This window comes from Bombyx mori, chromosome 4 (genome assembly GCF_030269925.1).
Source record: "Bombyx mori chromosome 4, ASM3026992v2".
Taxonomy (NCBI): domain Eukaryota; kingdom Metazoa; phylum Arthropoda; class Insecta; order Lepidoptera; family Bombycidae; genus Bombyx; species Bombyx mori.
The window spans coordinates 11,770,926-11,786,009 of record NC_085110.1 but is presented as its reverse complement, the minus strand read 5'-3'; the positions used below and the strand labels follow the sequence as shown (position 1 = coordinate 11,786,009).

Below are 15,084 nucleotides of genomic sequence, written 5' to 3'. Positions count from 1 at the left end.
CAAATCACCGCACGTATGTAAGTAGCTTATATATGCGGGCTTACAACTCGACGTATACTCTTCACCTTTACCAACCACATGGAGGAGGTTTGGCGGTAGAGTTAATTTTTAAGTAAGTATATTTTTTAATAACATAATCAACATTTAAAACACAATTTTTTTAATGATATCTTTATTAAACAATAACATTTGCTTCGGATTAGCTCTAGCTATATATATTACGGAATAAATAAATGATCAAATTAAAGAAAAAAGAACATCTAAAAATAATTTGACGTCTTTCTTCAAAGACGATCGTCCCACCTAATGATGTGAGTGGTCACCGTTCTACAAGCACGTTAGTTATTCTAGCAGCAGAGTCAAGACTCTTCGGATCTTTTTCGACGGGGCACTTATCATAGGGCTAAGTACTTATCCTAGCAATGATTAGTAAATGAGCTGCTGAAGTTTAGTAGTGAGATAAAGTGACGAAAATACTACAATGGACCGATGATCAGAAGGAAGAATAGAACATGCTGAGATGATTCGGTTTCAGACGGATATGCAGGATGCGTGCCGTCTGCGTAAGTATCTGCTCCTAAGTTAGTAGTTTTTGTTAATGATAATCCGAAATTGACTTTATGAATATATTTTTTTGTTATTTCCTGTAAACGGTTGAGGACATAAGACTTTTTAAATTCATCACCACCTGATGTGAAATGGTAACCGGAGTCCATAGGAATTACAAGTGAATGCTACCGCCCAACTCGAGGCATGAGGTTGAAGTCTCAATTGTAATGTATGGCTTTCCACCCTTCAAAGCAGAACGCGTAACTGCTTCTAGACGGATTTTTTTTCTTTTTTTCCCTATACGACAGCCTTGAGAGGCTATTTGAGCTTCTCCTTGACGTGTAGGATAGCTCACGGGGCTTTAACCGGGAGTGTTGCTAACACTGGCCCTAGCAAGAGCAGTGCTTCGCAGAATCTACCACCGGATCGGAAACGCGACCCACTGAGAAAATCCGGCGAGAAATTCAGTGGGCTGTTGATTGATGCATCACCATCAACGTATACCGTTTGGCTATAGCTGACTTTAATAGGCTGGTATAATATTCTGAGAACAATTCTCCATTCCCCGCTGATTTCCATAATCGCTTTTTATGACACCCATGGGAAGAGAAGGTATGATGCTATTCTAAGCTTTTTTGTATTGGCTTCACACTCTCTGACTGTTATCTCATCTTCATTTCTTAGCTTATTCATGGCGAATGATGTAGGCAAAGACCAAGCGTTTCTTTGAGGTGTTATACCTATATTCTTTTTGCAGGAAAAAAAATAAAGTAACCGTTTTTTATTTTGACCGAAACATTTTAAACGCATACATCTCAGAACTCTACTAGTCCATTTAAACAATACCTTATAAATTATTCACTAAGCAACTTCAATAAATTTAAAATACGGCTCCAGTAATTTACCCCGTCTATGTGACAAAACAACAAAATTACTATAAACCTACGGTAGTCTGTGACCTCAAAAATTGTAATTTATTCGAAATGTCCGAAATAGTATAATGACAATAAAGAGATTAAACCTTAAAATTAACTAAAATTATTTTTACGAGTGGCGAAAACTGAACCGAAGAAAATACTCAAACCTAATAAATAAAATTTAATATATCCAATCCAAGTATAAAAAAAATATTGATGTACTTTCCCCCGATTCACCCATTTTTCATGAGTTCAATGTCAATGATAGGGTCGCAGCCGCGGCCGCGACATACGGGCGACCGCACTCAGAATTAACACTGTTAACGCGATTTTGTTACATTTACTTCATTGTTCGAGATTGAAGTTATAAAATTATTGAGTTGCCTACATCATTAAATCCATCTATTTACTAAGCCTGAATTTTATATAATTTTACTGACTCAGTAAACGTAAATATATCACATGATATCTACCTCTTTATTTTGCTGACGAGTGATAAATAAAAAGTTTATTAAATCGATCAACCGAGGCAATGTTGCATAACAGCTACAGATGCTGTCTCTGTGCTAGAAAAAGTAATTTTGTAATAATTTTGCACGCTCTGCATTAATTGAGTATGAATTATAATCCGTGTTGGGAGCAAAACAATGAACCTCGTCGACCGAAAAATGATTAACAAGCTATCATACTGACGGATGGGCACACGAGCACTGGCTTCTCAGACCACAGAGTAATAATGCTCGTTGACCTGTCTTATTAAATAATCTGTTTTTTTGTGATAATGGCAGCTCATGCTAACGATAACCAAGTGCTTTAAAACTAACTCACTAACTCGTTTATGCCACCAACATACCATTATACTACCTATGGGCTGTTTACGGTGATAACACTACAGGTCCTGCTCATACAGTTTTTATTTTAAAAAAAACCTGAAAACGGTAGTGTCAGTCCTACGATAGCTTTGAAAAACATACTAAAAGTAGAAGTGCATCAAAAAAGAGACCTTAAATTATGTCGGGACCACTAGGTATGCAATAACGACTTCTTTGAGTCATCGAAGAGAGTCGTGAGTTCATGACAGGTATAGAGACTAAAAGGGGGTTGTCTTTCCGATACAAATGAGACTGCTATCTAATGTTTCAAGGTGGATAAAGGCAATCATTTAAAACGATCAGTCTATGAATATCGGTAGACCCTTAATATCATGACTCCGTTAACTTGTCAATCGTATAAAGATATTTATTGTTTTAATTTCACGATTAATTTAAAATTTTATTCCTACAGTTAGAGGATTTGTATTAGCTATCTATCTATCTATATATATAAAAATGAATTGCTGTTCGTTAGTCTCGCTAAAACTCGAGAACGGCTGGACCGATTTGGCTAATTTTGGTCTTGAATTATTTGTGGAAGTCCAGGGAAGGTTTAAAAGGTAAATAAATATGTAAAATGCTCGGAATTAAATAATTTTTGTTTTTCCTTTGATGTATCCCCCGTCGGACCTTTTGTTTGTTTTAAGTTTATTTTATACAAAAGTTTAGGTCTTTTATTTCTCGATTGAGGCACTACGAAGTCTGCCCAGACAGCTAGTTATAAATAAAATATGTTACTATATTTTAATAACTATTACATAAATTATCTTTTTATATTAATTATAAACAATATCTGTCAATCGTATATTATATCTGTGGTCTGTAGTTTCATCCCTGAGTGCGCAACGATGCGCGGGCGCACGTGCCGCGACATATGGTGACGCGCCATACTGTTTGTTTGCCAATCATAACGGACATATTTCATCAGATAACGGCCCACCGCCTACAACATATTGCTCCTATATAAAACAATGCTTAACAATTAATACGTCGTCACGTTGGAACATTAATCTCGCACGCTCGTTGTGATTCGGTTCGCTTTTCGACAAATACCAGCTTTGGGGGTATTCATATAAAATATATAATGAGAAAATGTGTTTTGTAAAATTTGTAGGTTATATTTATATGTAGTAGTTTATAGGTTACAAATAAGCTTTGCAAGAATTAAGATAAGCCACAAAAGCTTACGCTATTAACGTAATATGTACGTAACAGCCAGTATTAATTATGTCCATTGTTTGCAATTTACAAACTTTGAACACTTGTGAACACACTTTTCATTATGTTCCACATTATTAATACTCCACAAAAAGGGAAAACTTCTTGTTTATTTTTATTCTTATTTTTTGTTACATGCTGATCAGTATTAAACTATCTGCAGCTCGAACAAAAATAAAACACGAATGCAATAATACAATTCTCAGCTAATTGAGAGTGTAATATTGATATTTGAGAAAGTATCATTCACCGTGTGTATTTATATTAAAAAGTTCATATACAGTTATTACATTTACAATTTACTTAAAGAGTAACCTGCCCTACGTAAAAAAATTGTTCAATGAGACGACGATATCATTTAATGTAGAATTATTATTATTAACTAAAACGCGTGACCTAGAAGAGGAAGACCGTGTAATGAAAATATCGCCAATTATTTCTAACGTACTTTTGTCAAACGTTTACATCCCCTTGTTTAATTCAATGAGACCAATCGAAGTAACCTGCAATTTGGAGCAATGCAGTGGACGGTGAGGCGCATGTGCCCGGCCATATGGCGTGAATCCATCGCAAGCTATTCAGGGGATGACTTACAAACCCTACACACACTACAAAGATATAAAACCTATACAAAATTAACTAGAAATAAATAGCTCGGTTTTTTAAGAAGTCACTGTTTTAAATTAGAATTTATTATTATATTACATTTATTGTTAGAACATAGGATGTTAATAAGTAAGGTGTAAGATACAGTTGATTACACTGCGATTATTAACAATATTTATTTATTAGGCTTTATGTATTTATATACATTGGCGGACATTTATATGTTTATGGCATTCTCTACCAGTCAACCAGTGCTGCAGAAAAAAATAATATTAGTAAAACATAACGTATTTATTATGTACTAAAAACATTAAATATAATTTTAATTCAATAAACGGTCATATCGATTAAAGAATCTTTAAAACGACCACTGCGTGAATGGGAAAATAAATTAAATCTATAGCATTTATGTTACAACATGTAATAGATATAGCAAGAACAGCTTGCATTTATTAAAATTTATAATTTAATAATCCAGCTAATAGTATTGGTATTATAATTAACTAGGTACCGAAATTTTTTTTGTGTCTCACTCCAAGATACAAAATAATAAATTTAAATTGTAATTATAGTGTAAATTAAGTCATTTCTAGTCAGACATGATTAATATTTCGAAAACCTATGTCGCGGCTAGTCTGTTACCCCACGACTTTTTAGAATAAAGAAAAAGTGCTTTCGGTTTTTTAGGTTATCATAAGGCGTCTCACAAAATGTCGCAGTTTTGTTTTACATGTTTTACATATGCCTCTAACGCAAGTAGGAAGTTTTTGTTGTAAACAAAAACATGCGGGGTGAGGCGAAAAACCGTTGATTTCTTTTGTATTCTACAAAATATGTTGTAAAGCTGTTATTAGCTCCACTATATAGGATTTTTTATTCTCTAGGTCTATTTAGTCTAATGGTTAAAAAATATACCACATTCAACATGTGTGAGCAAATAAAATGTATCGAAATATTAATAATACCAATCGAATGAACTTTATACATGTTTCCTTCGACCTTCCTAAAAACAATCACATCGAGGAGTAAAAGTCTATTTCGTTTATTTTTGCAGGTTTACAGGAGAGCCATATACCTAATGTTTAAAATTTGGAAAAAAATATTATGACAAAAATCTTCTTCAGCTGTTTGAATGGGGGAAACGTAATTGAAATAAAATTAAAAACATCGAATTGTTGATACAAATACCAAATCAAACGGACCTTTAATTATAAAGATAAATGTCGCGTGTTAAGCGAAATATCGCTTAAGCTTTTCATCCCTCGACATGAAAATTTAAGTGATGCAAATCAAATTGTCGAAAAAGCTTACCATGACCAGCACGTCTTACGTAAGTAAAAGTGCTAGTATGACCGTTAGGAGTTGATAAACTCAGTGTCTACGAAATCGTGGGAAAACATTTTCTATTAGTAATTCATTGTGGGTTTACAAAGAAACCGGTGATGTGCGAAGGCAGTTAGCCCGGATCCTCTTACTTACGTCTAATGTTTTATTGTCGTTATGAAGGTGCCCAGTAAACGGGGTAACTGACAGCCTTAAGTGACTTCTCTTGTAGCGAACACGTGTACAAGTAAATTAAAAGGAACAATTTGGTCCGCTCTTGAATTGCTATCGATTTATTAAAATACATTTTTTGATGTAACACACGAATACGTCCCTGGTTTTTTTTTTGCTTAGATGGGTGGACGAGCTCACAGGTTACTGGAGCCCATAGACATCTACAACGGAAATGCGCCACCCACCTTGAGATATAAGTTCTAAGATCTCAGTATAGTTATTGCAAGTTTATTACAAGTTTAGGATAATCTTGCAATAACAAAGTTTTATTAATAATGATTAAAGAAAAGATTGCACGTTTAATTCTGTAAATAATTTACATAATTAATGGCCGCATAGGCTATCGTAGGTATTTGCACCTTTAGAGCACGAGTAAAAAATTTTAAAACTAAGCAGACGCAAGATGTCTCATGAACCAGTCTAGCTGACACCGACACGCGCCGAATGCTTAACGACGATCGTTTGTAACGAGGCAGTTGTGATACCTGTACACTGATAAACTCCAATTGAAACTATTGCAGAATTTTTACAAGCAAAAAAAACAAACTCATATTTAATTTTCATTTTTATTAATTCATAATAAGCCTATCGGAAAAGTTGGTCCTTAATATAGAAGCTTAAAGTTGAATTTATAAGAAGATCTTCATTAAGTGGATTTGTTAGTGGTTTCTTTGCTTTTTTTTATCTTGATTGTAATTTTTAGAACAATTAGTTAAAATGCTCTTTTATTCTAAAGACGTCGCAAAAATATCTATTTATTTATTGCCGTTGTAGGTGGACGAGTATACGACCCACCTGATGGTGAGTGGTTGTTGTCGCCCATGGACGTCAGCGATGTCAGGGGCACAGCCAAACGGCTGCCTACCTAAATACATTCATGTAATCCATCCATTCAAAACAAAATTTAGATGGATTCGTTTGAAAAGTTTAAATAACGACTACGACGACTTTGTACATCTGATATCGAGAAATATGCCCTTAACGCTGGGGAATCCATTTACGGATACCCGGTCGAGGGGGGTAACGAACCGGGTTATGTCGGACTCCGGCGCCTCCTGAGAGGAAGAAGGGGAGAAGAGAAGGGCCGAGGTCCTTCACCTCCCCCAATTTCTCACAGGAGACTACGCCTTGAAAAAGGCGCGCGAAGCACTTGCCCCGCAGAACGACTACCGACTAAACCCCATCGAGCTCCACCACACCGACTACACGAAACTTACGGTACCGCGATGCGCGCCGAAAGTCTCGCCTTAGGCGGTACCCGTACCAATGTTAAGACGGGATTTCATCCCCGGGAAAATCCCGTAGAACCTCGTCTCGGGCGACACACCGTGAGCGGCGCACAGGAGCCACCTTGCACCGCTTCACCACCGGACCAACAGTCGAGTGCCGGGAGCCCCCGCACCCGGCACTCGATAGTCCCTACGAGGGCTGAGCGGCGGCCTCTCGCACGCGCCGTACACCCCGCCTTCTGCGCTGAGGAGCCGAAGAGGGATCCCATTCCCTTTCGCGCTCCTCAGCCTCACGAAGCGCCATGACCAAGTCACAGAACCCAGCCATGGCCTCCCACGAACTCCGGTCCTCTACCATACGGGCGACGATAGCCCTCAAAGAGAGGTCCTGCCCCAACACCGCGACGAGGTTTCGCCGCGGGTGCTCCCACCGTGGGCACGCTTCTAGCGCGTGCTGAGCGTCATCGTTCGGGTGCCCGCACTGGTGGCAGCCCGGATGTGCTCCCTTCCGCAGACTCTCCACAGATACCTCCCGAAGCATCCATGCCCCGAAAGGACCTGGGTGAGGCGAAAGGAGAGCTCACCATGTCGCCGGTCCGACCATGCCTCCAGCACAGGCACCAGTGCCTCGAGCGTGCGCTGACGAGTGGCCGAAGTTCGGCCGAGCTCCTCCAACAAGCGCTCTCTCCATTTGGCATACGCCAGACCACGCGCAGCATGCCTCCATCGATCGACAACCGACGGGCCGGGTGTCTGTTCCCGAGTCGAGGACTGTCTTCTCCGTCGGTATGTCGCGGCCAAGATTTCGGCCTCGAGGTCCCACGGTAAGGATCCGGCGAGGGCACAGGCCACATCCTGAGAGATGGTACGGTACCCCCTGATGACCCTCACCGCGAGCGCCCGCTGAGCTCTGAGCAGCAGAGCCACGTTTCGCGCGGTAAGGGCCTGGCCACAGCTACTGGCGGTGCGTTTTGCGGTGCGTTGCGAGGCGCGGCGGGCGGTGTGACTTGTGGGGGTATGCCACAGCTCGACTAGTTGCGACGGCGGCGGCGTCAGAGGTGCACGTATTTAGAAAGCCCTATCAAATTTCCCTTTCAAAAGTGGCACGATATTACCTTGAAATAAGTGCGTTCTTAGCTGAAGATATTATTCAATTAAGAATAGGAGCGCACCCAGTTAGAAAAAGAGAGGACTTGGCGAATTTCACCCTATTTATTAGGTATTCTATTAGGAATATTAGGAATATAAGAACTATCCCGATAAATAGATTATTAATAGATTCAACCTTCACAGAGATTACCAGGTTCAAATCTCAATTTACCATACGTGTTAATTGCTGATAAAGCCTATCCTCTTAAAAATTATTTGATGCGCCCATATCCACCGGGTAGTTTAAATGCGGACCAAATAATTTTCGACAAAATATTAGCCCGGGCAAGTGTCACAATTCAGTACGCGTTTGGTATTCTAACTAATAAATTTCGTATTTTTACGAAAAGTGTAAAGGCAAACAAAAAGCACGCGAGATTGATTATAAAGGTTTCGTGCCTTAAAAGAAAGTGATGGAGACAGAGATGCAGATTTTCAGCAGTTTGTTTCCCAGTTTGGAGACTCCAATATTCACAATAGCGTACGCAGATCAAGACGGAATAATCGAGCAACGGTTCAAGCATCTAGAATACGAAATCAATTCAAATTTCAAATTTTATTTCAATAATCCTATCCAAGAGTATCTAGGAAACCATTAGTACCAGAAAATAGTTGTTTTATTTCGTCCCACATTTTTTTTATAACATGCCTATATTTATGATGTGGATGTTTTAACATCCATATTTCTGGTCTACTCAGTATTTCACCAATGAATTGTTCCACATCCATTATATTTTATTAGCTCAACGCGCGGTAAAAACAAAATGATTTGTTTCGGTCGCGCGATGCCTCAATGCGTCCACCGACACCGCCGCGCGCGCCGCTCTGAACTGTGGCCGCCTCCATATTGTCTAGTACATTTGTTTCACTCGCACATCGTGCAGCTCGTCGCCGCCAGATGTCACGCGCCTCTCACCGCTCCTCGCAACGCACCGCAAAACGCACCGCCAGTAGCTGTGGCATACTTCATAGGTTGTCTACCATTTGTTTTCGCCGCTCCCGCTTGCCGCGCCTCACGACGCACCGCAATTCGCACCGCTCTCGGCTGTGGCCAAGGGGTAAGTGCGGGCGACCACACGGGAGCACCGTACAGGGCCATACTACGCACCACCCCCAGGTACAGTCGCCGGATACCGGCGCTGCATCCACCGGTGTTGGGAAGAAGACGGGTCAGCGCACCCGCCGTCCCCATCAGCCTTTGAACCAGCATTTTGAAATGGTGGTCGAATCTCCATTTGCTGTCCAACACAAGGCCCAAATACTTGAGCTTCGGCTGGACAGCAATGGTGACACCACCGACTACGAGATTCGCGCCTTGAGGCGGCCCCTCCCGAGCCGAGTGGAAGCACACTGCTTCGGATTTATGAAGGGCCACCTCGAGGCCGAGTCTCTTTATTCGACTCACCACAGTCGCTACACCTGCTACAGCCAGGATGGCTGCTGACCGGTAGTCGTCTCCGCGGGCCGTCACCAGCGTGTCGTCAGCGTAGCAAACCACTTCGACGCCACGCAGGTTAGCCCCACGGAGGACCCAGTCGAAGCCTATATCCCACAGGAGCGGACCCAGTACCGACCCCTGTGGAACCCCCCGCGACACTGTTTTCCGTCCCCACCCACTCCGCTCGGGGAAGACTACAGCCCGCCCTGAGAGATAATCTTCGATCAGATTGCGGAGACCGGTAGGCACGCGGTGAAATCGTAATGACTCCATGATCGTACTCCAGGGGATCGTGTTGAAGGCGTTGGCTATATCGATTGACACAGCCAATAGCACGCCCCCCCCAGAGCACGCCTGGTCGGTGAGGTCACGGACGCGCAAGACCGCGTCCACGGTCGACCGACCTCTCCGGAAGCCAAATTGGTTGGACGCTAGATTCGGCCCAATATTCTCCAGGTGCTGAACAAGACGCCCGGCAACGATACGCTCAAGGAGCTTACCGGCCTCGTCCAACACGACTATCGGGCGATACCCGGAGGGCTCATCTCTAGGGCGACCGTCCTTCGGGATGAGCACCAGCCGGCCCGTACGCCACGGCTCCGGGAACCTGCCCTCTCGGAGGCACTTGCTAAAAAGCCTTCGAAGTGCAGGTCCCAAACCATCTTCAGTTAGGGCGAGAGCCCATGCCTTGCTCGACAGACCGTCGGGGCCGGGCGCCGTGCGCTTCGAGCGCATCTTCGCCACCACCGCCTTGAATTCCGCCTGGGACACACCTTCCAGCTCTCCGCCGTCAGCGACCTGCACCGTTGCCATTACAGGAGGGACGAAAGCCGTTCCGGATGAGTCCGGAAATAGACCCCCGACCACCCGGTGCAAAGTCTCGGGTGGCAGTGTGCTGGTCGTAGGGGGAGCCCAAGGTCGAAGCGCATTGCGCGCCAGCCTGTAGGGCCGCCCCCATGGATCGCGATCGAGCGAGGCGAGTAGATCGTTCCAGGCGGCTTCCTTTGCCATTCTGATGGCCACGCAAAGGGCCCTCACCGCTGTCCTGTACACTACGTAAAGGCGGTCTTGCTCCTCCGGGTCTCGATGCGTCCTTCGACGTCGGCTCCGTTGGTACGCACGACGACTGACGTTGCACGACTGGCGCAGGTTGGCGATTTCCTCAGTCCACCAATGTACGCGGCGCTTAGGGGCGAGAGCCCTGATGCGGGGCATGGCGGCATCACACACCCGCGACATGGCCTCGCGCATACGTTCCGCCCCCACGCGTACGTCCATCGGCTCGCCAAGTGAGTCGAGGCGCCACGCCTGGACGACAGCCGCCTCGTGCAGCCGCTCGACATCTAGGCGCTTCTGGGCCCAACGAGGACCCTCCGCGCCTCCACCGAAGAATGAAGACGTTGACACCGCTCCTGGGGTCACAACGATGCTGAAACGGATGTAACGGTGGTCGGAAAGCGTCTCCTCACCAACCATCACCGCCCAACCGCGGATGCGACACGCGACGTCCGGCGATGCGAACGTGACATCCACCACGGACCCGCCTAAACGTCTCACGCATGTGAATTCCGTGCCGCGGTTGAGTATGACGAGACCGCTTTCGACCAGCCACTCCTCCACCGCCCTTCCTCTGGGGCACGTCCTCGAGGAACCCCAAGCCGATGATTTGGCATTGAGGTCTCCGAGAACAAGCAACTGCCGGGAGTGCGACCTCCTAGTGACGCGGCTGAGCTCAAGGAGGAGGCCTTCAAACTCAGCAAGTGTCCTGTTGGGGGAGAAGTATACTCCCACCACGATCATCTCGGCCCAGAGGACGGCGACGAAGCTGCGACCCCTCTCAACGACGGCGAACTCGGGCGGAGCGCCCACACAACCACGACGGATAATGGCAACCCGGCCGTCAAGGTCAGCTGCCCAATCGGGACCCGTAAGGACCCGGTATGGCTCTGCAACCACCGCAAGGTGGGTCAATCCCTCCACCATGCTCTGAAACAAAAGGTCTTGAGCCCTGGCGGAGTGATTGAGATTCCCCTGGAGAACACGAAGGACGTCTGTCATGACTGGGCGTCCATCGGTGTCGCCGAGGCCATACCGGGCCGACTCCGCGCGCTCTCAAGCGTGGCGAAATCCTGCCGTCGTTGTCTCTGTCTCGGGGGCTTGGCGCAAGCCTTGCCCCCGGAGACGTGGTCCGCCGGTCTGCCAGCAGAGACACAAACGGTGCAGTGCGGCGCCAACGAGCAGCCAGAGGCCACGTAACCGGCCTGGCCGCACCGGTAGCAATCCCGGCTGCGGTCAACTGACGACGGGCAACGTGCGCTCACGTGGCCCAGCTCGTGGCACCGAAAGCACTGCAGCCTCCTGGCCTCCAACAAATGAGCGCGGAGTACGCTCCAGCCAATCCTCAGCTTGGGGACTGCTGCGATTTTCGCAGCTGTTGAGACCGGGCATCGAACTAAGACTTGGCCCATCCCGCCTGGACCGGACTTTATTTCCCCGACCTTGATACTCTCAGACGGGCACCCCCCGATTTTGGCGAGCTCATCGGTAATCTCCTCACGCGACACCGAGTCGTCGAGGCCACTGATGCGCATCGCTGCAGTCACCGATGGCCTGGAGATTTCGACGCCCTCCGCGGGCAGAATTTCTTTCAGCCTATTCGCCAGGAGATCAGCCTTCTCCACTTGATCACCTCCATCTACCACCAGGACCTTGGCACCAGTTAAAGAGGACCGAATCCTCTGGACCGGGATGCCTAACGATTCTAGGTCGATCTTTGCCCTCGCTTCCGCAAGGACGGACCGATATGTAAGGCCGCGGCTTGCGGCTTCTGGCTGTAGTTTTAATACCACAGCCTGAGAACGCGGAGCTCGAAGCCGCTTCTTCGTCCTCTTCTTTGAAGACGGTGCTTTCTCCTCCGGTGGAACAGCTGCGGCTGTTCTCACGACCTTCCCCCTTGACTTAGCACCCCTACGGGTGACCGTGGACCAGCTTTCGGTTAAAACAACTGGAGCCGGAGGGAAGGCACCCAGTTCGGACAGGGGTGCTAGCACCGTGGTCTTACGTCTAGGGCCTTGTGTCTTCTTATTCGCGGAGGGCGGCAATGCTGCTTGTACCGATGTTGATTCCAGCGTAGCATCAACGATGAGAGGAGGGTCTGGCGATTTCTCACAGGTCTTCCGTCTATCCGCCGCCAAGGGTGGCCTGATGCGAGGCTCCGGGGGCAGCCGCATCTCCAGACTCGCAAAGCGAGCGTCAACCATGATGCCGACGGCACGCATAATGCGTTGGACACGTAGCTCCTCCTGGTCCTCTGTCGTGTTGCTTGAAGCTGGGGCTGGGGTTTCGACTGGGTTGGACAACGTCAAAGCCCGTGAGATGCGCGCCAGCTCCTTGCGTACCTCCTGCAGCTCCTGTCGGAGCTGTAAAATCTCCTCCTGCTGACCGGCGTTTACCGCTCGCAGCCTTTCCGTCTCTTGGGTCGCGGGACGGTTCGCCAGCTCTTCTGTGACCTCCATTATTGTCACCGCCAATTCCTTTAGGGCACGTTGATACGTACTCTTCAGGTTGTCGGGCTTACTGCATACCTTCAGGGCCATCGCAGCACTCTCCTTCAGACGACACTCAGGATCCTTTTTAGAGCTCCCTTCCGTGGCTTTTGCGCTTCTTACTTCGCGCATACTACTCATGCTACCGGTGGCTTTTATCTCAGAGCGCTGAGTTTTAAGACACGTCTGTTTGTCTACAGTCAGACCAGTGGTCGGCAGACGACCACGCCCTCTCTTTGATTGCGGCATGACACCACCTTTGCCAGTAGAGGCTGCTCCGTCAGAGCTGGAACTACTTCCAAGCTCGTCACTACTGATCGTCAGTACTCTTTTTCGCTGTCTGCGTGTCGGCGAAGAGCGGGCCGACGAATGGGCCGACCCAGCTGTGGCCATGCTATCGTCAGACACGAGAGCGGTTCCGGACGATCTCCCTTCACTGTCCTTAACGGACCCTGTAGCTACTACGTCCTTCGCGGACTCGTTCTTCCTACTTATGTCCTTCAAGGACCCTGCTCCTTTTTTGACGCCGTCCTTCCCGGACCTTATCTCAGTGCAGTTTGTGCCCCCCCCAGAATACGAGGGGCTGCGCACTACCGACGAGTCGGTAGTACGGAGGGATTCTCCCGCTTGGCGGGTACCCTCCTGGGGTATTACTCTTTGCAAACTGGACATCTTCATTGGTTTCCCTTTGTTTTTTGCCCGGGGTGCGGTCCCCTGGGACACCCTAGCGACCGGTCGCCCACCGGCCATGCATCCTCTCACCGGGTGTCAAAGCTTAGGATTAGGATTGAAATGAAAAGAAGAAGAAAATAAAACAAATAAAACCAAAAATAAAAAAAAACCAAAGGCGAAGAAAGACAGGATAGAGAATAACACAAAATGATAAACCAAACAGTAAAACGAAGAAAGTTACAGATTACAAATCAAAATATAAATAAAACAAATGAAGATAACAAAAAGACAGTAAATAAATTAACGAAATAATCAAAAGGAAAAGAATAAAAGGTGGAGGCCCACGCATCTCCAGGAGGACCACCCTTCAACAAGTGAAGGGGGAGGAGAGCTTGGAACCCCCGGAGCTGGTTTTGGTCCACGTCGTTCGGTCTCTCTCGTTGTAACAGAACGAGAGAGACCGGACGATACCCCTGGGAATAGAGCCCAGAGGCCCGTTATCCGCCACCTACGGACGCGCCCGGTAGAAGTCCAGCAACTCCCGCGGGGAGAAATATGCCCTAATATGAAAAAAACTATAATAATAATAATATAAAAACGTACATATATCTCAGTCGGTCGCAGGTACGTGATGAAACAAAGTAAGACATAGAGGATGATGATAACCTAAATCACGATATTAAAACATGTTCTTGGTCCGATAACTGGTTAACTATCAACGTTGTATTTGTAAGATCTAGTCGAGACCCGTTGCATAGTGAGGCATGCGGGCTAGATCCCACCACTTACCGGCTAACCCATTTATACGGCGTCGTTGGAAACAGGACTAATTGAATTAATGCAAATGTATACTATAAAAATTGTTGCAGGTGCGCAGGGACGAGTTCCAGACATCCACGGCTTCGATTTTACGCGCTTGCATCGCGCGAAAGTTTTATTTATAGTCTCATCCGATGCAAGAAGATTACAAACTGCATAAACATGTAATTTGGGAAACAGCTTGTTCGTCGAATGTACTTTAAAATTAAATGATAGTTTCTGATAGGTTTTTCTAGGAGTGATTTGTTGATTTCACTGTTGTACAAAATATAGAAATAACTAGCTGACCCAGCAGACGTCGTAGTGCCTCAATCGATAAATAAAAGACCAAAACTTTTGTATAAAATAAACTTAAAACAAACAAAAGGCATCCATCCGACGGGGGACACATCAAAGGAAAAACAATTTTTTTTTTATCTAATTCCGAGCATTTTCATATTTATCTACCCTTTAAACATTCTCTGGATTTCCACAAATAATTCAAGACCAAATTTTGCCAAATCGGTCCAGCCG

At 45.8% G+C, this 15,084-nt stretch overlaps 1 protein-coding gene across 1 annotated transcript; it reads right to left on the bottom strand.

The window, feature by feature from the left end:
- Nucleotides 1-11,589: 11,589 nt before the first annotated feature.
- On the bottom strand, nucleotides 11,590-13,752 carry LOC119628442 (polyhomeotic-like protein 1). Its single transcript, XM_038010569.1, has one exon. It carries the CDS (start codon nucleotides 13,750-13,752, stop codon nucleotides 11,590-11,592), a length of 2,163 nt encoding a protein of 720 aa, XP_037866497.1.
- Between the last annotated feature and the right edge of the window lie 1,332 nt (nucleotides 13,753-15,084).

What these genes read in the sequence shown, in the direction of transcription:
- LOC119628442 (XM_038010569.1), bottom strand. Translation starts at nt 13,752, where the DNA reads ATGTCCAGTTTGCAAAGAGTAATACCCCAGGAGGGTACCCGCCAAGCG.